The 18,569-nt window shown below is 54.3% G+C and overlaps 1 protein-coding gene across 9 annotated transcripts; it reads left to right on the forward strand.

Annotated features, from left to right (window-relative positions):
- ARHGEF40 (Rho guanine nucleotide exchange factor 40) lies at nt 1-18,519 on the forward strand. Of its 9 annotated transcripts, none has more exons than XM_033106930.1 (24): nt 1-157; nt 2,663-2,860; nt 3,478-4,723; nt 4,870-5,037; nt 5,170-5,290; nt 5,874-5,970; nt 6,075-6,155; nt 6,287-6,403; nt 7,700-7,795; nt 7,876-7,991; nt 8,362-8,488; nt 10,234-10,356; nt 10,459-10,602; nt 11,098-11,708; nt 11,838-12,072; nt 12,431-12,517; nt 13,100-13,315; nt 14,033-14,203; nt 15,010-15,187; nt 15,911-16,015; nt 16,244-16,387; nt 16,605-16,842; nt 17,422-17,483; nt 17,619-18,519. In XM_033106930.1, exons 1-23 carry the CDS (start codon nt 155-157, stop codon nt 17,453-17,455), a joined length of 4,656 nt encoding a protein of 1,551 aa, XP_032962821.1. In that variant the 5' UTR covers nt 1-154; the 3' UTR covers nt 17,456-17,483; nt 17,619-18,519. The 9 variants fall into 9 exon arrangements, with proteins under 9 accessions (XP_032962821.1, XP_032962822.1, XP_032962823.1 ...); XM_033106931.1 differs by having other exon boundaries at nt 17,437-17,483; XM_033106932.1 differs by lacking the exon at nt 16,605-16,842 and adding an exon at nt 16,881-17,023.
- The last annotated feature ends 50 nt before the right edge of the window (nt 18,520-18,569 follow it).

An 18,569-nucleotide genomic window follows, 5' to 3' on the forward strand; every position in this document is an offset into this window, starting at 1 on the left:
GGGCCCCGCGGCCTGGGAGCCCAAGCGGGCCGAGCCGCTGCCGCGGCCGGAGCTGTCCCCTAGCCAGACTCGGCGAGACGCGAGCGGCGGGAGGGAGGCGGCGGCGCACCCGGCCCCGCCCGCCCGAGCGTCGGACGCGACCCCGCGCGGAGCCATGGTGAGTCCCGCGTCGCAACCCCGGTGTCCTCTCCGCCTTCGCGCAGCCCGCTTTGGGCCGCAAGTCCCCAGCTTGGTGCGTCCCGCTCCTGCTTTCGACTGTCGGGAGCTCCTGGGACTCTCCTCCTTCCCATCCCCCCTTTCTTTTCTTTGATCTGTCTGCCCCACTGTCTGGCTCTGCCCCACAGGGTATTGCCCTTACCCTTTCTTTCTTCTTCCTCTTCTCCGCCCCTTCCCCCATCCTCCGTTTGGTCTCTCCCCTAATCCATACACCTCCCCTCGCCCTCCTCTGTCCTGACCTGTGCCTTCCTTTGCAGGATCTTCCCTCCCCCTCCCGGTCCCAGCTCCTTACCCGAGGGAGACCCCTGCGGGTTGGGTGTTGCAGCAGCCTTGGATCTGGCCTCGGGTCATGAGAATTGACCTGCCTGGAACCACCATTTTCCATCCCAGTCCCCAGCCCGGTGAGCCGGACCCACCCATCCGGCCCTGGGGGACCAGCCACAGCTGGGGCTGGGATGGGGCCAGGGACATGGCCAAAGAGGGAAATTCCCGCGGAGAAGAGAAGTTGCCTCAGTATAGTAGACAGAATGGGGAGGGGGACCCACAATGCCAGGGGGCGTGACGCTGCCAGAGCAGACAAGAGATGGGGGTCGGTGGGGGAGAGAGGGAATGCCCCGGAGCTCACGCCGCAGAGAACAGAAGCCGTCTCAGAATATTCCCGCTGCAGAGAAGCCCTGGCGGGTGCACCCTCCAGGGGATAGGGGACCGCAACTCAGGGCACAGGGGGCAGGAGGACATATACTGCGAACTTTCACTCCAGAAGTACTCTCTGAAGAATCACTGCAGGAGTAGGCACTGCCAGGGAGCGCCCACTGCGGGGGGTGGGGTGGGGAGGACACCGCCTAGGGGGCGCTCACTGCAGAGAGTGGAGGAGAGGGAGAGGCCCTGCCTGGGGGCGCTCCCCGCGGGGAGTGGAGGAGGGGTAGGAGTAGTACCGGGGCTGCTCCTCCACAGAAGGAAGGGCACCCCCTGGCAGGGAGGTTGGAGCAAGAAGAAAGAGGAACTGGGCCAGGGACAGCTGACTCAGTCTCTCTGGTCTCCTCTTTGGTCCCCGCCGACTGGAGGCCCGGTCTCTGTGCTCCTGCCGGCCGCCTCCCACCCCAGACCCCTCCTCCCCTCCTACTGCTGTCGTTTCCTGTGGCTGAGACTCTCGCTCAGCCATGAGCTCACCGCCCCTAATGGGTTGCAGCTGCCTCGCTGCTCCAGCTCTAGCTCCCCCCTCTTGAACTCGGAGCGGACGGCCCACTCTGCCTACCCCCGCCTATCTCCACCCTACCCCCACCCACGCTCACTGCTCTGGCCGGGTCTCCGGAACACAGGGGGGTCTGTCTGCTCGCCCACACACCTTGGGGCCGGGTCTTTGTGTGGCGCACTGAATGTCCCTCTTTGGAGTGGCTACCCTAGCTTCTCATGGTCGGGACTGGCAGGCAACTCTGGCTGAAGGGACTCAAAGTAACATGGTATGCAGTTTTGTCTTCAGGGAAAAGGCCGGGCTGGATGGGGGGGTAGGTAAAGAACTAGAAAAGATCTGCATTGAGCATCTCCTTGCCTATTTACAGCAGAGAAATCTGATAAAAGGAACTTAAAGACATCTTGAAAGAGAAATAAGTTTACAAAGGAATAGCCTGAGGGGTGGTTGTTTAGCGTGTGGTATGGAGAAAGATAACCCATTGATTCACTTAGGGAGGCTAGTCTGGAAGAAGCAGGGCTGAGTCTTTTTGAAAACTGTGGCTCCAGGTGGAGGTTGGCAGAGAAGTCCTGCTGGAATCAAAAGATTTCAGCTCCAGTACAAACCATCAAGGCCTGCTCTTCTCTTCCCCACATGTTTCTTTTGTGACTTTTTCCTCTTTCAACTGTCCCCACCCAGTTCTTTGTAACCCAATCCCACATGCTCTGGGAATGGGTGATTGCTTCACAGCCACTCTGGGAGAGTGGAGAGGGGTGCTAGAAAGACTCAAGACAAACAGCCCTCCACTTGACCATCTCTAGCACGTGATTGTTCACGGGTGGTGTCACAGCCACTTAAGATGGGGGTCTCCGGAGGGTAGGCCCTGTGAGGCGGGGCTTGCAGGATGTCTGTGTAAAAGCCCCCCACCCTCCAGAGCTCTTAGCCATCAGTGAGTCACTTGATGGCCCAGGAACCTGTCACTTCTCTCCCGGGGAGGGCCTATGCAATTGCCCTGATTCACAAGAATCAGGGACAGCCCTGATCAGAGACATTCACAGCAAATTCTCTGGATCTCCAAAGCCAAGGTCTCAGAGCTCTTGCACAGAGTGCACTGCGAGGCCTGTGGATTCTGACGGGCCCAGCCCCACTCCCATCCTGGGGTTATTCAGCCACCCTTTCCTGAGTGCCCTCTCTGCACACACTGTGCACACAGTGGGTCCCAAGGAGCCATGCTTGGGTGATCTCTACAGATATGCAGCCTGGTCTTATCTCTCTCAGGAGCCCGAGCCAGTGGAGGACTGTGTGCAGAGCACACTTGCTGCCCTGTACCCACCCTTCGAGGCGACAGCACCCACACTGTTGGGCCAGGTGTTCCAGGTGGTGGAGAGGACTTACCGGGAGGATGCGCTGAGGTACACTCTGGACTTCCTGGTGCCCGCCAAGCACCTGCTAGCCAAGGTCCAGCAGGAAGCCTGTGTGAGTGTCTGTGCATCCCGGTTCTAGCTCCCCTAAGATTCTCTACCTCACTCCAGAGGCTAGTGAGACCGACTAATTTACCCCCGCCTAGAGACGCCACCTCCCCATACTGATTCCCTCCCAGAGACACTGCCCCTCAGATACTAGCACATGCGCAGAAACTCATCTCCACCAAATATTGACCCCCTAAGAAACATCAACTCCCAAAGACGCTGACCCTTCAGACCTAATTCCAGACATATTTTTCCTCATGTCTATTTCTCAAGATACTAACTCCTCCAGATGTCGCTCAACAGAGATCCTTTACTTCTACAGATATAAAGACCTCCAAAGAGTTTTGACTCCTCCAAGACAATGGCATCCGTTGACCATGTCTTTGTAATGACTCAGTTCTTATCCTCCTACACATGGAACTAGCTTCCTACCACCAGAAAACAGACCTCCCAAGCCCTTCCTCTGTCACATAAGCACCCCAGGATAATCCCCTCTTGCTCCCCTGGAGTTATAACCCACCAGGCATAAGGCCACTCCTGCCTATGATGGTCCCATTTTAACTGCCCCCTCCTGCTGGTCTCATTAGCAGAGGCCTGAGCACAGCCTCCCATTTCTCTCCCCAGGCCCAGTACAGCGGTTTCCTCTTCTTCCACGAGGGCTGGCCCCTCTGCTTACATGAGCAGGTGGTGGTGCAGCTAGCAGCCTTGCCCTGGCAGCTGCTGCGCCCAGGGGACTTCTATCTGCAAGTGGTGCCCTCAGCAGCCCAAGCACCCCGCCTGGTACTTAAGTGCCTGGCCCCAGGGGGTGGGCGTGTACAGGAGCTGCCTGTGCCCAGTGAGGCCTGTACCTACCTGTTCACACCTGAGTGGCTACAAGGTATCAATAAGGACCGGCCTACAGGTCGCCTCAGTACCTGCCTACTCTCTGCGCCCTCTGGGATTCAGCGGCTGCCCTGGGCTGAACTCATCTGCCCCCGATTTGTGCACAAAGAAGGCCTCATGGTAGGACATCGGCCAAACACGCTGCCCCCAGAACTTCCCTCCGGACCCCCAGGGCTCCCCAGCCCTCCACTCCCTGAGGAGGCCTTGGGCACCAGGAGTCCTGGCGATGGGCACAATGCCCCTGCTGAAGGACCTGAAGGCGAGTATGTGGAGCTGTTGGAGGTGACACTGCCTGTCAGGGGGAGCCCCGTGGATGCTGAGAGCTCCTCGGGCCTCTCCAGGACCCGGACGGTACCCACCCGCAAGGGTGCTGGAGGGAAGGGCCGGCACCGGAGACACCGAGCGTGGATGCACCAGAAGGGTCTAGGGCCTCGGGACCAGGATGGGTCACGTCCACCCGGTGAGGGGAGCAGCAGTGGAGCCTCCCCTGGGTCTCCCCCAGGAGCTGAGGCCCTCCCAGAGGCAGCAGTTCTGGAGGTATCTGATCCCCCAGCAGAGGCTGTGGGGGAAGCCTCTGAATCTTGCCCCCTGAGGACAGGGGAGGTTGTGGGAGGAGCAGGCCAGGGGGCCGAAGGACCGCCTGGCACTCCTCGGAGAACAGGCAAAGGAAACAGGAGAAAGAAGCGAGCTGCAGGCAAAGGGGCTCTTAGCCGAGGAGGGGACAGTGTCCCGCTGAGCCCTGGAGACAAGGAAGAGACCAGCCAACAGGGAGTCCTCATCAGTCTGCCCTCACCAAATGAGCGTAAGCTTCCAGGAGGCAACCTGGTTAAGGAAGAACATGAAGGCTCAGGGAAGCCAGAATCGGAGCCAAAAGAGGAAGTCAAACAAGCAGATGAAGAAGAGTCTCGGCCCCCAGAAGCCTGTGAGCCTATAGAAGAGAAGGCCAGAGAGAGCGAGCAGGAGGGGCCAAGACTGGTGTGCATGGCAGGTGAGATGACACAGACCAGTGGGGCAAGGGTCTGCATAGGTTACGCCTCAGGAAGGGAGCTGGAGGAGGAGCAGAGATGAGGCCGGGAGCAGAACAGCCATACCCGGCGTCATTTCAGGCCCCTAGCTCTACCTGTGTCTGTGCAGGATCCACAGATCCCGAAGGACTCCTCTCTGATCCCCCAACACCACCCTTGGAGACTGTGCAGGAAGTGAGAATGGATAGCATCTCAGAAGAAGCCCCTCCTGTTTCCATCTCTGATGACCCTGACATACCTTGGGACTTGATGGCATCTGGATTCCTCATCCTGACTGGTCAGTGAGCATCAGTGATTGAAGGGAAAGGGATTAAAGAAAGAGAAGCAGTTGGGGTGGGCTGCAGAGGGAGGCAGGGTGGCTGTGATGTCCTGCCCCAGCCAGGACAGCTTTGTCACTTTGTGTCCTCAGGAGGGGTGGACCAGAGTGGGCGAGCTCTGCTGACCATTACCCCACCGTGCTCTCCTGAGGAGCCCTCACCCTCCCAAGACATGCTGAGCTCTGCTCTTCATTACCTCCACTCACTGCTCAGGTAACCGAGGCCCAGCGCTCGCACCCAGGCCACTAACCTCCTGGGTCATGAGGACTTTGACCCTCTGTCTTTTCAGGACACTGACCTCCTGACCTCTAGGACACCTACTTCTTCAACACTCAGATTTTCAAGTCATTGACTTCTGACTTGCCTGACCCCTAACCTCCAGGATATCTACACTGACCCTCAAAAATCAACACTGCTGACTTTCAGTATCCCGAGACACTAGCTAGATTATCAGGACATTGATTCACTCGTTCAGCAACTATTGAGTACCAAAAACCTATTAGGGACCATGTTACATGCTGGTGTTGAATTTATACTTTCCACAGCACAGGATTCCTAATGTTCTAGACCCTGGTCCTATGCCCCTATAGCCATGAGTATAGAGTCCTGATTGCTATGTCATTGGTTCTGGGACACACCTCCCAGGCTCTGGCCCTTTGACCATTGCCTCCCAAATGTACCAGGAACTAACTTCTCCAGAGAACTAGTAACACTAAGGCCAGACCCTGTGCCACTGTTTTTGAACACACACACACTCACACACACACTGCTTCCCTGGCTCTTCCTGCCCCCACAGGCCTGACCTACAGATATTGGGGCTGTCTGTCCTGCTAGACCTTCGCAAGGCACCTCCCCTGCCTCCAGCTCTCATTCCTGTCCTGAGTCAACTTCAGGTAATCAACCCCTTGAGACAGGTACTTCTCATCCTAACTCTTCCCTAGAGGCCATCCCAGAGGCCACCCAGTTGCCCACAGTTTAGGGTTCTGCCCTCCTACAGGACTCGGGAGACCCTCCCCTTGTTCAGCGGCTGCTGCTTCTCAATCATGATGACCCTCCCACTGAGTTCCATGGATTTCAGGTTTGAGCCCTCACTCCCACCTTGTCCCCCTCAGTAGTGGAGAGAGGAAAAGAAGCTGGCTGGAGCCCCAGGGTGGTCCCTGAACCCCTGGGTGCCCAGGCGAGAAAGCCACAGCCTTCATATGACTTCAGGGTGCTGAGCTGCTGTCAGAGAATGATCTGAAAAGAGTGGCCAAGCCGGAGGAGCTGCAGTGGGACTTGGGAGGTCACAGGGAGCCCTCTCCCAGCCACTGGGTCAACACACACCAGGTAAGCTTCACCTCCCCCATTCGGGACACTGAGAGCCAGCACTGACGCACCTGAGGACATTCTAAGGGAGAAAGCAGATCTGTGACATGACCAAGGGGTTGGGTAAAACTGGTTTCCCATCCATTCAACTCAACAAATATTTATGGCTCACAAACCATGACAAAAATTTGTGTACATACCATGCATGGGTTACTGAGGAGATGGGAGGAATATGTTAAATTTTTAGCATGACATTAAGTTGCATATGATTTTTCGTGGGAGATAAGTCAGAAACAATAGAGAAAAGTACAAAATAGTGTCACTACGGTCCTGGAAAGAGCTGAGACTCTCTGGAAGACTGGTTCTGGTTCCCCGTGACCTTGGATAAGTTACTGTACCTCAGTTCTGGAGATGGGGCCTTTCTGTACCTGCTCACTGCACCAACATCCTGGCCTCAGGCTCCTCACCTACAAAGTGTAGCAATTAGGATAAAATCTCTGATTCTATGAATTTAAGTACTGTGAGTATTCACGAAGAGGTGTAAACATGATCTGAGCCGAGTATTAAAGGGGGTCTGTAACATGGTCATTAAGCTGTGTCGTGGGACGTGGATCTGAATAGTGCAGACAGGAAAGGAGACTCATGTTTACTAAGCTGCACAATGCCAGGCCCATGCTAGGTGTTTATGTAGCAGCGTCTCTTTAAACCTCACAAGATCCTGTGTGTCTTATTTTTATTTTATTTTATTTTTATTGGGGAATATTGGGGAACAGTGTGTTTTTCCAGGGCCCATCAGCTCCAACTCGTTGTTCTTTCAATCTAGTTGTGGAGGGCGCAGCTCAGCTCCAAGTCCAGTCGACGTTGTAAATCTCTAGTTGCAGGGGGCGCAGCCCACCATCCCATGGGGGAATTGAACCGGCAACCTTGTTGTTGAGAGCTCGCGCTCTAACCAACTGAGCCATCCGGCCGCCCCTCCGGCAGCTCATTGTCTTCAGTCTAGTTGTGGAGGGCGCAGCTCACTGGCCCATGTGGGAATTGAACCAGCAACCCTGTTGTTAAGAATTCGGCTCTAACCAACTGAGCCATCTGGCTGCCTGATGCTGTGTGTCTTATCCTGACTTTACAGTTGAGGAAACTGAGGCTCAAGGACATTTCTGGACCTACTCAAGGTCATCCAATTAGTAAGCAACAGCCTCAGGAATTGAAACCAGCATTGCCTCTATTAAAGTCTCTGTGGCCACCCCACTTCTACCCTAGGACTTAGGCTCCTTATCCTAAACTCTATCCCTGGACTCCATTCCTGTGTGCATGTTTCAGGAGGTGGCAAGGCTGTGCCACCTGTGCCAAGGTGTGCTGGGCTCTGTACGGCAAGCCATTGCGGAGCTGGAGGGGGCAGCAGAGCCAGAAGGAGAGGTATGAAATGAAATGGGATGAAAGGGCATGGGGTGTGGACTCTGGTGGGACCCCAACTGTTAACTGCTCCCTGCTCCCAGGAGGCGGTAGGAATGCCTGAGCCCCTACAGAAGGTGCTGGCAGATCCCCGGCTGACAGAGCTGCAGCGGGACGGGGGAGCCATCCTGATGAGGCTGCGTTCCACGCACAGCAGCAAGTACGAGGGATGAGTGGGCAGGGGCAGGTGGACGTGGCAGGTGGAGACGCATAGAGGGCTGCCAATGAATCTTAACTGCCAGATCATTCTCACTGAGCGTGTATCTGGACAAGATATCATGCTTTTCCACTTATTATCTCATAACCCTCCAAAGGTCCCTACGTGGTAGTTATAATTACAAATGGGGATTTGGGGGGTCAGAATGTTAAATGTCTTGGCCAAGGTTAGTCAGTACATGGAAGAGTCAGGATGCAAATCCCGGGTCATACTCTGACCCATGAGGCTGTGCCACCGCTCCCGTTGGGATGCAGGGGTCGAAGAAGGGGTGCTTGACAGCGCAATGGTTCATTCTTCCTCCCTCCTTCCCCAGGCTCGAGGGCCCAGGCCCAGCTATGCTGTATCAGGAGGTGGATGAAGCCATTCACCAGCTCGTGCGCCTCTCCAACCTACACGTGCAACAGCAGGAGCAGCGGCAACGACTGTGCCGACTCCAGCAGGTGAGCCAGGACCCCCAGACCCCTCTTACTCGGCAACCCCTTTTCCACTGATACTTCTAGTTGATGGTGTTCTCCTAACCTGGCTTGGTTGACTGGCTCTCCCCTGTCTCCTCACCTTCACTGGAGGTTGGTCATGGTCAGTGTGAGATTCAACAAGAGGCAGATAGCATCTCAAGACATCAAAGAAGAGAAGCCAGATCCTCCCCTCCCCACTGTTTGTTTGATCAAGGATCCTTAGAGATTGTGAGAGGTGCTCTGGTATCCCAGGGGATGCTGGGAAGAGCTGATTGACTCTGAAGTGCCTACCTCCTTAGCTTAAAAATAATAAACGTCTATTGATACCAGCCTTTTCGCTACACTGCCACCCATGCTCCCTCAATTCCTTATACAATGTCATCCCCCAAACCTGAGGCTGGACCCTACCTCTCTCCGCCTTGGAAGGAGAGGGCAATGAAATGAAAGCCCCAAATGCCTTGGAACCAAGGCCTCTGTGGGGAAGATTCAGGGATAAGGCTGGCTTCTCTGAACCTTGATTCTTTTCTTCTGAGGTTAAGACTCCCACAGGGATTTGCTCTCCACCCTACCATGTGGGGTAGAGGGGGCTTTGAAGTCTGATTGTTTTTCCTTAGCCCCAAGCATGGTGAGTGAACACCTCACAGACCTGCCTGTGGGTATCAGGGAAGGGTCATCTCAGGACTAATGTCAATAGGCAGGGTGGGGTGGGGGTGGCACACCTCTCTGTTTCCTGGCATTTCTTCATATTGGCTTCCTCCATGCCAGTGTCCAAGGGGTGGTATCTCCTACTGTTTGTTGCCTTGCATGGTTATTAGGTGTTTCTCCCACTGTTTAAAAACCGTTAGCACCTAGGATTTGGAGTCTGAAGTGCTCAGTTTGAGTTCTCGTTCTGCTAGGAGTGAGATGTTGGACAAGTCTTGAAGCGCGTCTGAGTTTGTAGAATTGGGATAATAACACTTACAGGGGTGTTAGGATGACCAGATGAATCCAACACAGGACTATAGAAGTGTTCCTTGTTGGCCCTGGTTATTAGGAATATTCTGCCTTCTCATCCTCGGGCTGTCTCACCCAGCTTCCAGCCTTTGTTCAGAGTTAAAAGTTACCATCCCTTTTTTTTTTTTTTTGGGGGGGGGGAGTGTCATTTATTTTTCAAATGATATAATTTACATACAGTGAAAACCACCCTTAGTTACCATCCCTTTTTGGTCAATTATCCCAGAACCAACATGAGTCCCTAGAGCCCATAACAGGCAACTAGAGCTGTACACACGCACGTGCACGCACACACACACACCTCTTGGGCCATCTCTCCAAACCTGGTCCCTCGGTCCCCTGCCCTCCCATCGCTGGGTTTGGTCATGTGAAATTTCTCCTGGCCCTCCTTTGGATCCCCATCCCCTCATCCTGCCTCAGGCTCACACTAGTTTTATCTATTTCACCTCCAGGCAGAGCCCTGGAACCCTAACACACCTGCCTCGGTGTTTCCTTCCAGCCCAGCTTCCCCTTCATCTGGTGCTTTGCAAAGATCTCTTATGCACTTTCTTACTTGGCCTTGTGGAAACTACCACCGTTCACTGTTATTCTCACTTTACAGCTGAGATGAAACGGTCTGCCCAGGGTTCTGCAGATGGGGGTGGTGTGGTGGAAGCTGGATCTCAGCTTTCCTTTTCCTTCCTCTGTGTGGCCTCCCCCTCCCACACAGCCCTGCTCTCTCACCCCATTTGTCCTAGGTGCTGCAGTGGCTTTCAGGCCCAGGGGAGGAGCAGCTGGTGAGTTTTGCTGCGCCCGGGGACTCCCTGTCTGCCCTGCAGGAGACAGAGCTCCGATTCCGAGCTTTTAGTGCTGAGGTTCAGGTGAGAAGGGGGAGAAGGGCGGGTGAGAAGAGACATGCAGGGAGTGAGGGGGAGACGGAGAGGGCCTGAAGACCAGGTCTGAGCATAGCCTCCCTTCTCTAGGAGCGCCTGGGTCAGGCGCGGGAGGCCCTGGACCTGGAGGAGGACAGTGCCTCCCAGAAGGTTCTGGATGTCTTTGAACAGCGGCTGGAGCAGGTGGAGAGTGGCCTCCACCGGGCCCTGCGGCTACAGCGCTTCTTCCAGCAGGTGTGTGCAGCTTTTTCTTCTATGCCCATCATTGTCCTCTTCTTCCTGAAGAGCCTGATCTGGCAGTTGTTAAAAGCAGGGACTCAGGAAGCCATCTCTTTGGCTTTATTGGTTCTGCCGCCTACTTGATGAATAATCTGGGACAAGATACCAAACCTGAATGTGCCTTCACAGGCACCTACCTCGCAGGGCTGCTGTGAGGATTCTATAAGCAATATATAAAAACCACTGAATGCAGAGCCTGCCGCTCAGAAATTCTATATAAGTAGTGGCTCCTCTTTCGTCTAGGCTGCTGTCTCCATACCAGCTCAGAGTGGCACGGTCAGGCAGTGATGCTGGAATAGTGAGGGGATGTGTTCTGAGAGGACTGGGAAGGTGATAGGCATTGAGCAGCCATCGGCAAAAGAGGACAGGAGCTGTCACTGGGCAGTGTGTGGGAGCCACACTGGACCTCACTCCTGCCTCTCCCCATTCCCGACCCCTTTGGCCTTGTAGGCACATGAATGGGTGGATGAAGGTTCCGCCAGACTGGCAGGCGCAGGGCCGGGTCGGGAGGCAGTGCTGGCAGCCCTGGCCCTGCGGCGGGCTCCAGAGCCCAGCGCTGGCACCTTCCAGGAGATGCGGGCCCTGGCCCTGGACCTGGGCAGCCCAGCAGCCCTGCGAGAATGGGGCCGCTGCCGGGCCCGCTGCCAAGAGCTGGAGAGGAGGATTCAGCAACAGCTGGGAGAGGAGGCCAGTCCGCGGGGCCACCGGCGACGACGGGCAGACAGTGCCAGCAGCGGAGGGGCCCAGCGGGGCCCTCATAGCCCTTCCCCCAGCCTCAGCTCGCTGTTGCTCCCCAGCAGCCCTGGGCCACGGGCAGCCCCATCCCACTGCTCCCTGGCCCCCTGTGGGGAGGACTATGAGGAGGAGGGCCCTGAACTGGCTCCAGAAGCAGAGGGCAGGCCACCTAGGACCGTGCTGATCCGAGGCCTGGAGGTCACCAGTACTGAGGTGGTAGACAGGACGTGCTCACCCCGGGAACACGTGCTGTTGGGCCGGGCCGGGGGTCCAGATGGGCCCTGGGGAGGAGGCACCCCCCGGATGGAGCGCAAGAGAAGCATCAGGTGAGAGCCCAGCCTAACTGGTGTCCAAGAGGCAGGCCCAACTGCCCAGCAGGAAAAGCATATGATATCGTTGGGGGTGGTGGCTCCCTCTCATGCCCCAGCCTCCTCTGCTACTGCTTGTATCTGCAGTGCCCAGCAGCGTCTGGTGTCTGAACTGATTGCCTGTGAGCAGGAGTATGTGGCCACTTTGAGTGAGCCAGTGCCACCCCCTGGGTCTGAGCTGACGCCTGAACTGCGGGGCACCTGGGCCACCGCCCTAAGTGTCCGGGAGAGGCTTCGAAGCTTCCATCGGACACACTTTCTGCGGGAGCTTCAAGGTTGCACCACCCACCCCCTGCGCATTGGGGCCTGCTTCCTTCGCCATGTGAGTGAGCCTCTAAAACATTCCAGGTCTTCCCCCTTCGAATGTTTCAGCCCCACCTACTTGGTCCTCCTTCTCAGTACCTGTCCCCCCACCCCCACACCCACCCAAATGTATGGTCTAAGATTCTGGGGTCTAGTGGTATCCCCTGGGCTCCTCTGGACCTACTCAGCCTCTGTGTCCCTGTCTCAAGGGCTGCCTGGCCTTCACTGTCTCCACCCGAGCCAGGAGCTGTCATTCCCTAGGCAGACTGAGTGCCCCCTGGTGGCCTGCCTCTCCTTTGGGCTGCAGTGAGAATGTAGAGGAGGAGCAAAGGCAAGACCTTGTCTGCAGGGATGGCATTTTTTGTCTTCTGGCACAGGGCGACCAGTTCAGCCTTTACGCCCAGTACGTGAAGCACCGACACAAACTGGAGAATGGCCTGGCTGCACTCGGCCCCCTGACCAAGGTAACCCTTTCTCCAACCTTCATAAGAAGGGGAGGAGCCAGGAAGATGTGAAACCCACCCAACCTCAAAATCTCACAGGGATGGGAGAAGGGATGGGGAGCTTTCCTGGATGTGCCCAGGAATGTCACCTACCAGTAACCTCCCAGAATTGCTGAGGGTGGGACAGGCACTGGACTGGGAGGCAGGTGAGACTGAGTTCTTATCCCGTCCACCTGAGGGACTAGGCAAGACTCTTGGTTCCTCTGAGCCCAATTCTACATTGGTAAATGGGGGCAATATTTACTACATCTAATTCAGAGTGCTCTGAGGATCAAAAGACCTCACAACAAAAGATGTGAACTTGTCAAAAGTTAAAAGCCGGAGAATATAAGGGGTTATTTGTATTCCTTCTTTATTCCCCATCAAGATATAGAGGATGACTGAATCTCCTGCAGCCTCCCCTCTGCTTTCTTTCTTGGGGAAGATTTTCTTTGCTTCATCTACCCCCAAAAGCCTGGACTACCACTCACCCTCCCCACAGACCTCAGCCCCCACCAGCGCCAGCCCCTCCCCTCATCCCTGTCTGTCTCCTCCCCATTCTAGGGCTCCGCAGAGAGTGGCCCTCACCTGCCCCGGGCCCTGCAGCAGCCCCTGGAGCAGCTGGCTCGGTATGGGCGGCTCCTGGAGGAGCTCTTACGGGAAGCTGGGCCTGAACTGAGTTCTGAGCGCCAGGCTCTTGGGGCTGCCGTGCAGCTGCTCCGGGAACAAGAAACCCGTGGCAGAGATCTGTTGGCCGTGGAGGCAGTGCGTGGCTGTGAGGTGAGGCCAAAGCTCCAGTCACTACAGCTCAAATTACCTAGTCCTGTGGCCTCAGAAGCAGAGTGGGCTGGTGATGAGAGAACTAGACTTATGGTCAGAGGGCTCCAAGCTGTAATTTCTAACCAGCTGGATGGCCATAGTGAAGACACTGAACTTCAGTGGGCTTCAGTTTACTTGTCTATAAATAAAGAAGCTATGTCCTGCCCATCATCCCATGATTCTACATCTGCCTGTGCTTTCCTATTCCTTTCTTGATTCTTATCTTTCTCAATCTACCCTGCACTTTCTCCTGCATCTCAACACTCAACACATACCTTATTCTTCTCTACCTAGTCTCTTTCCAACCCTGAGGTTCCAGAACAGGTTGGAAACCTACCTCCGCTGGGATAGACCACTTTCCCCATCAATTCTTTCTTGATTCTCTTCCTGGGGCAAAATGATGCTTTCGTCCCCACCATTCAAAGGCTTCTCACGGGAGGCTGTGAGCCTTACTATGCAATATGCTTTCCGTCTTGAGAGACAGGCTGTGCTGCTAGGCCAGGTATGCTGTGCAGGGTGACCAGTTGGTGGATTCTAGGCCAAGGGCTTCCCTGATTTCCTGATTCTGCCTTTAGAATGAGTCATTAGGCCCTTGCCCTATAAACCCCATTTTTACTCCCCATAAAATATACACAAAGGGCTCCAGGGCCAATGACTTTTTTTTTTCCCTTTCTCCAGACAGATCTGAAGGAACAGGGACAGCTTCTGCACCGGGACCCCTTCACTGTCATCTGTGGCAGAAAGAAGTGCCTTCGCCATGTCTTCCTCTTTGAGCATCTCCTCCTGTTCAGCAAACTCAAGGGCTCTGAGGGGGGGTCGGAGACTTTTGTTTACAAGCAGGCCTTTAAGGTACAACACCGGCAGGAAGGAGGGGTAGTGGGGAACTGGACAGGAAGTCATGGCTCTTCCTGAGAGCTCAAGATGTTCTGAAAATTCAATTCCAACCCATGTTCAGAATCTGCATAATCTAGAACAGGCTTTCGCCTGTAACCAACCATCAGTTAGGGTGTTGGGGTGATAGAAGTCCCTGTCATAGGTCTATTCCTTGAGGTTTTCCTTATCATTCATACAGGAGATTCATGAGGTATTCCAAGCCAAAAGGGAGCACGACACTTCCCACTAAGAACACACATGCCTTTTGAGTCATGGGTGGTTCCTGGGGGATAAGGAAAAAGGACACTCTGTATATAACTTGATGGAATTGAAGAAGCCAAGAGGGAGGCTCTGCTTTAGGGAAACAGCCCTGATATCCAGACAAACATCAGTAGCGACCTATGGTCCTAGATCGAGCTGTGTGGCATGATTGTAAGGGTTTCTAGACTTTGTCCCTGTACACTAGTTCTAGGTCTTCAGGGGGTATTACAATATAGAGGAAAAAAGCCTAGGTTTGGAATAGCAGACATGGGTTTGAACTTTCCTTCTCCAATAAGCTATGATAAGCCCTTGGGCAAGTTGCTTCATGTCTCTGGGCATTCCCCTTCTGTAAATTATGGTTGCTATGGAGACTAATGTAGAGCACTTGGCCCATGGTAGGTGTTGAGCAAACATTTACTGAACATCTAACAGATGCAAGGCTAAGTGTAATGCTTTTCCATGTGGTACCATCTAGCCAGGACTCACTCCATCCTCACCCACTCTTCTCTGCTCCTTCTCAGACTGCTGACATGGGGTTAACAGAAAACATCGGGGACAGCGGGCTCTGCTTTGAGCTGTGGTTTCGGCGGCGCCGTGCACGAGAGGCATACACTCTACAGGCAGCCTCACCAGAGATCAAACTCAAGTGGACAAGTTCTATTGCCCAGCTGTTGTGGACACAGGCAGCCCACAACAAGGGTACAAGGCAGAACCGGGCTGGGGTCAAGGTTATGGCAGGAGGTTAGCTGGAGGGGATGGAGACCACTTGGGAAAACAGGGTGTAGGATGGAGAAAGAAGAATGACTTATGAGAAGATTCAAGATATGCTTTGAGAGAGATTGCTGAGAGAGAAATTAGTGTAAGGTATACCGAAAGGAAAGCGAAATCTATTTCAGGGAAGCAAGAGCACATGGCTGGGCAGGAGACTGAGAAAGTGCTCGCTGGACCTGGGTTCCAGAACTTACTTGCTGTGTGACCTGGACTAATTGTTTGTGTTTTGCCAGTTTTGTTTTGAATTCTCTGAACCTCATTCCACTCACTTGAGAAAATAGAAAGTAACATCTACATCGTAGGGAGAATTAAATAAGGTGATATATGTGGAAACATTTGATAAATTGTAAAGGTATGTAAACGTGAGTTTTGCTCTTCATACCCAAGATAAAGGGAAGAACATGAGAATTAGAAGTTGGGCAGCTGGAATGGTAAATGGGCAGGATGCAACAACATACAGAGGAGACAGGTGTCTGAGGAGGAAGTCGAGGACCACCATCCATCCATGTCATGACAGTCAACAGGAAGAGTAACAAGATACCAGAGGAATGAGAGTTGGGAAGGAGCAAAAGGAAGAGTGGACCAAGACCATGCTAGGACTAGAGCAGAGAACGGGCAAAGGGGATTGGTAACAGGGTCTCTGTTCCCTAGAGCTCCGAGTGCAGCAGATGGTCTCCATGGGCATCGGGAATAAACCCTTTCTGGACATCAAAGCCCTTGGAGAACGGACGCTGAGTGCCCTGCTCACGGGAAGAGGTGAGGCCCACAGTGCTGGGGGGTCGCCCCCAGAAGTCAAGACCTTGACACGAGGGCACAGTGGGGATGCGTGGTAGAAAGTGAGGAAGGGTAATGAGTGGATATGTCTTACCAGAAATTGTGGGACCGACTGGGAGACCCTCTATGAAACGGAGGGTCTTTTCAGGGAGCCAGGAGGACTTTCCCACACCAGCACCCCACCCCTCCCCCACCCCCCACTCTCTGCAGCCGCCCGAACACGGGCCTCCGTGGCCGTGTCATCCTTTGAGCATGCCGGCCCCTCCCTTCCCGGCCTCTCACCGGGAGCCTGCTCCCTGCCTGCCCGCGTCGAGGAGGAGGCCTGGGATCTGGACGTCAAGCAAATTTCCCTGGGTGAGGCACCTCTCAAAGGGTGGCTCCCAGCGGCTGGGTCATTATGTCATGTTCAGGATGCTTGCTGCTGAGCAATTCCTTTATCTAGCCACGTAGCCCAGTTGCCATGACAACTATGTACAGCTTCCCAATTGCTAAAAGAGCCTTCCATCTGGTTGCTAGGGTAATGCTTACAGCAGCCTGTTGCTAAGCACTTCCTCTGTACTTCTCTCTCTAGCTCTCCTTGGGTTTCTATGGAAACTGCCTCAGCTTCCTGTTGTACCCTCCTGGTTCACCACGGCAATCCTTATAGTTTCCTGTCGCTTCTTCCCTGGTTGCTCTAATGATGCTGCTGACATTTCCTGCCTCTTGGTAGGGGGGTTCTCTTGCAAGTGGATTGCTATGGTGACTCACAGCTTCCTGTTGCTATGGAGCTTTTTCTTCCCTGATGGATTGGAGCAGCTTGGTTGCTTAAGGTAATCTTGAGGGGTCCTATACCCTGCTCTCACCCTAGCTTCCCCTCCAGCCCCGGAAACACTTGACTCTTCTGGAGATGTGTCCCCAGGACCAAGAAACAGCCCCAGCCTGCAACCCCCCCATCCTGGGAGCAGCACTCCCATTCTGGCCAGTGGAGGGATCTTAGGGCTAGCCCGGCAGGTAAGTCCCTTCAGTAGGGTTTGGTATGGGTGACCTCTTCAGCCACTTTCTGGGTGGGCTCTTCTGACCTTTCAACCCATGGGAGGGCAAGAGGAAACAGCCTGTGCTCCCAGCAAGGCTCCAAGTTGGATATATTGTCCAGTCTGCCTTTCTCCTCTCACCCAGGCCTGGCTGAGAGGCATTAGGTCAAAAGTGAAAAGGAATCCTTAATAAGGAGCATAGTGCAGGAGTGGATGGAAAGGGGAAAATGCCAACAGCCTGGTTTGTACTTGGATTAAATCAGCAAATTCACAAACTGGGGAGGAAAGAGGTGAATTGATAGGCTTGGGGGGGGGGTAGAAAGGGAGAGACAGGGATAGAAGGAAGAGGTCATTTCTTATCCTTTTAATTCACTGCAGTTTCTCTCCCCTAAGAGTCATGTTCGAGCCTTGAGTGACCCCACCACACCTCTGTGACCTGGGTGAGTCAGTACCTCCTTTTTACCACATCCAACACTCCTTCCCTCTTGCATGTACCATCCTTCCTTCCCCCAGCTGCTTGGGAGTCAGCCTCTGCCCTCTCCCAACCCATCTCCCTCTTCTTTCCTGACTTCTAGAGAAAATCCAGAACTTGGCTACAGCCCCTCCTCTCAGCACATTTTTGGCTGGGATGGCAGTGGGACATAGTGAAGGCCTGGAAGAACATTGACTTCCTTCCCTCTGCTTCCTGGACAGAGGTCAAAGGACCAGCGTGTTCCCCTGCTAACGCTATCTCTATAGCTCTCCCCAGCTGGGCGCCTTCCTTCAGGAACCAGAGTGGCCATACTTGCTTGCTTTCATACCCTGGAGGCGGGGAAATTACTCCTGGTCCAGTCCTTCCCCATCTTGGGCCACAGCATAACTCCCAGGGCACCACCCCATATCAGGCCTCCCCAGAGAGCTGGTGTTTCCCCCTTCTTCCCACCCTGACTCTCCCTGAGAAGACTCATCTCTCCCAGCTCAACCATTATTCCTGGTGACTCCATTCTGAGGTGTCATGGGAAGTGGAACTATGCAAACCATTATATGAGGATGGAGTGGGAAACTGCAGACTTTCTATATGTAATTACTGTTATTATAATACTATTGTTATATTAAACGTATTTACTCACACCTTGTGTCCAAAGAGCTAGAGCAGTCCTCCAGGCTGAGGTGACATTACTAACACTAACTTGGGTACTTCCCCTCAACCATTAACTAGAACACGGAAAATACAACCAAGGCTACAAGATACCCTGTACCCCTTCCTGGCCCAAAGCTGGGTGTGGGCCAGGCCTGGGAGAATGTGCCTCCTCCACAGTGGCTCCCAGAGGCTCAATGCACCCTTTAAAGCTCCTTTTCTCACAATGCACCCATTTCTTGAGACTGAGCTAGTCACAGTCAAGCTAGGATTCAGCACAGTTCAGCAGATTTCAAAATGAGGTCCTCACATCACAGTGCATGAGAATCCCCTAGGCAATTTGCTAAATGCTAATTCCTGGGCCCCACCCCAGAGCTACTGAAGCCAAACCCTGGGGTAAAATCCAAGA

Source organism: Rhinolophus ferrumequinum, chromosome 6 (assembly GCF_004115265.2).
Source record: "Rhinolophus ferrumequinum isolate MPI-CBG mRhiFer1 chromosome 6, mRhiFer1_v1.p, whole genome shotgun sequence".
Taxonomy (NCBI): Eukaryota; Metazoa; Chordata; class Mammalia; order Chiroptera; family Rhinolophidae; genus Rhinolophus; species Rhinolophus ferrumequinum.

Excerpts from the sequence above, each read along its gene's own strand:
- ARHGEF40 (XM_033106930.1), top strand. Across the intron at positions 12,073-12,430 it reads GGGCCTGCTTCCTTCGCCAT|GGCGACCAGTTCAGCCTTTA; the intron begins GTGAGTGAGCCT and ends CTTCTGGCACAG. Across the intron at positions 16,016-16,243 it reads TGCCCTGCTCACGGGAAGAG|CCGCCCGAACACGGGCCTCC; the intron begins GTGAGGCCCACA and ends CACTCTCTGCAG.